General features: G+C 29.6%; 1 protein-coding gene across 1 annotated transcript; it reads left to right on the plus strand.

Moving 5' to 3' along the window:
- The first annotated feature begins 232 nt into the window (after nt 1-232).
- On the plus strand, nt 233-1269 carry LOC106449664 (auxin-responsive protein SAUR32-like). The gene has a single exon (XM_013891395.3). It carries the CDS (start codon nt 717-719, stop codon nt 1074-1076), a length of 360 nt encoding a protein of 119 aa, XP_013746849.1. The 5' UTR covers nt 233-716; the 3' UTR covers nt 1077-1269.
- The last annotated feature ends 1278 nt before the right edge of the window (nt 1270-2547 follow it).

Genomic DNA, 2547 nt, shown 5'->3' on the forward strand with positions numbered 1-2547 from the left:
TTTTCATTCCATTTTTAAATATAGATATAACATGATATTTTTTTTTTTTAGTATATAATGTCAGAAACATATTTGCAATACATGTGAAAAATGTAAAATACATTTGTATAACTTATAAATCGGAGTATTGTTTTTTTATATAAGAATCTATGCATGTGTTTTAGCGTCTCACACTTGCACATGATTTATTATAATGTCTTGTTGTGTTTATTATAATAGTATAGTACGAAGTACCACAAGATTGAATTTCTCTTCAATATCATAGTTAACTACCGTTTATTTTCCCATTATTTTTGCTGACTAATTATACTCTTCATAAAAATATGCATTGGTCGTTACTATTATTTTTTACTTTTTATATAGCAAACGACAACCAATAGGTAAATTTATAATACCACCACTGTATTTATTATTAGAATTGACCAAGAAAATAGGAGCGTCTCGTCTTATTTTGATGGACTTTCTTTTTATTAAAATGATGTATTTTTCTTTATAAACGAAGCCCCCTCTTTTGCTCCTTCATTCACCTGGTTGTTGGTACTTGGTATCTCCACAGAGAAAAATAAAATAAAATGATCAACTTGATTAGTTCTCTCGAACTCTCATCTCTCACTCTTGAAGATCCATGGCCTGCTTTCTAGCCTAAGTTTCCTCTGTTTTCTTATCGAGTCTTTCTTGGTTTCTTCATCATACTCTTAAAACGTTTTCTAAAAATCATGGGGACTGGAGAAAAAGCTCTGAAAGGCTTCCATTTACTTCGCAAACAAACGGTCAAAAACAAAGATGTTCCAAAAGGATGCTTAGCGATCAAAGTTGGATCACAAGGAGAAGAACAACAAAGATTTGTAGTTCCTGTTTTGTATTTTAACCATCCTTTGTTCATGCAGCTCTTGAAAGAAGCAGAAGATGAGTATGGATTCGATCAAAAGGGCACCATCACAATTCCATGCGACGTTGCGGAGTTTCGTTACGTTCAAGACTTGATTGATGGAGAGAGATCGGTTAATCATAACCATCATCATAGACATAGTGGTCGCGACCAGTATCATCATCTTGTTGGATGTTTCAGAGGGTGAAGAATGATTAAATATAAATTGATGATGGTTAATGAATTATTGTTGTGTTTACATTTTAGATCTTTTTTGTGTTGATCCTGTGGAGTTGTGGAGCCAAAAAAATGGCCTAACCCAAGAATGAAGTGAATTTCTGAACTTTTTTCTGTAATTGTATGGAATTTTAAGACAAATAAATTTAATTTTCTGATTTTAATTTATTTGTTCGGAATTTTGAATGACTGAAGATAATCACAACGTTTTCAGAAATCACAGAAGATAAGTATCTTTTTTTAAAAATTTGTCATTTCCTTCTTTATTGGAAAATTGCATTTGTTATTTAGTCAAGAAACGTATACAACGGATAGTAGTGTAAAGTATAATATTCTGTTTACATTTAAAAGAGATATCGGAAAAATAATTTTGAGTTGCTAAGATACAACTTCAGCAAAAATCTGTTATCACACACGAATTTTTAGGTTTATGAACGATTCATAAAAGCTTCATAAACTTAAAATTTTGTAGTTAGATATTATTGGTAAAACTAGATAATTAAGCACAAGAAATTTGTGACAAAAATCAAATTTCATTTTAATAAGTATAGAAAAGGAAAAGATTCTCATTCTTTTTTGGTTTAAAATATTTCCTCTTATCTTCCCATTGTAATGGTTGGTCCTAAAAAGCATTCATTTACATTTGACTTTAAAGTTGATTATGTAGTCAGATACGAAGTGAAGTAAATAGCAATACATATTCCAATGTTAGCAGGTATTCGTTAATTCCAAAGATCCTATTTCACCATTCTCTCACACACACAAAATGATAAGACCAAGAAGTATTTTTGTTACTATGATATTTTTTATGTTCAGGGTTAAATTTATAAAAAAGATAATTGGTATGTTTGTTAGAATATACTCCCTCTATATCTCTTTAAGTAATTTTTAAGGTTTTTGTATTTGGATAAAAAAATACAAACTTCAATACAATTTATCTTGGTTACATAAAAATATTATTAAATGAAATTAATTCAACCAGTAAAAAAAAGTTAGTATTTTGCAATTGGTCATAAATTTTAAATGATATTAAATTCTATATAAAATAATGAGAACATCAATTATTTTGAAACAAAATTTTTTTTTCTAAACACCGTTTAAAATTAAAGTGATACGGAGAGAGGAGTATATATATTGCTTTTAGAAAATAAAAGGGCCTTGTAGATTCCCTGTATTCCGTAGACTAATGGGTACGAACAAACCCACTCATCTCACTATCATAATTAAATGAGAGAATTGCCAAGTGTGACTCAAAACTTGGAGTCAAACCTAAAACAATATCCCAATTTGGGTCAAAGACAAAAGTAACCTAAAAGGCTATTGAAATTACAACTATCCCCTTGTGACCAAACAAAAAAACGGAATTTTTTTTACGTTTCTACCCCTCGCAAGTCGTCTGTTTAGACGACTTGAAAATAAATCGTCCAAACGACTTAACTGAA

The sequence above is a fragment of the Brassica napus genome, chromosome C4 (genome assembly GCF_020379485.1).
Source record: "Brassica napus cultivar Da-Ae chromosome C4, Da-Ae, whole genome shotgun sequence".
Taxonomy (NCBI): Eukaryota; Viridiplantae; Streptophyta; class Magnoliopsida; order Brassicales; family Brassicaceae; genus Brassica; species Brassica napus.

Bases quoted from the DNA above. Each gene is read 5' to 3' on its own strand.
- LOC106449664 (XM_013891395.3), top strand. From the start codon at position 717: ATGGGGACTGGAGAAAAAGCTCTGAAAGGCTTCCATTTACTTCGCAAA.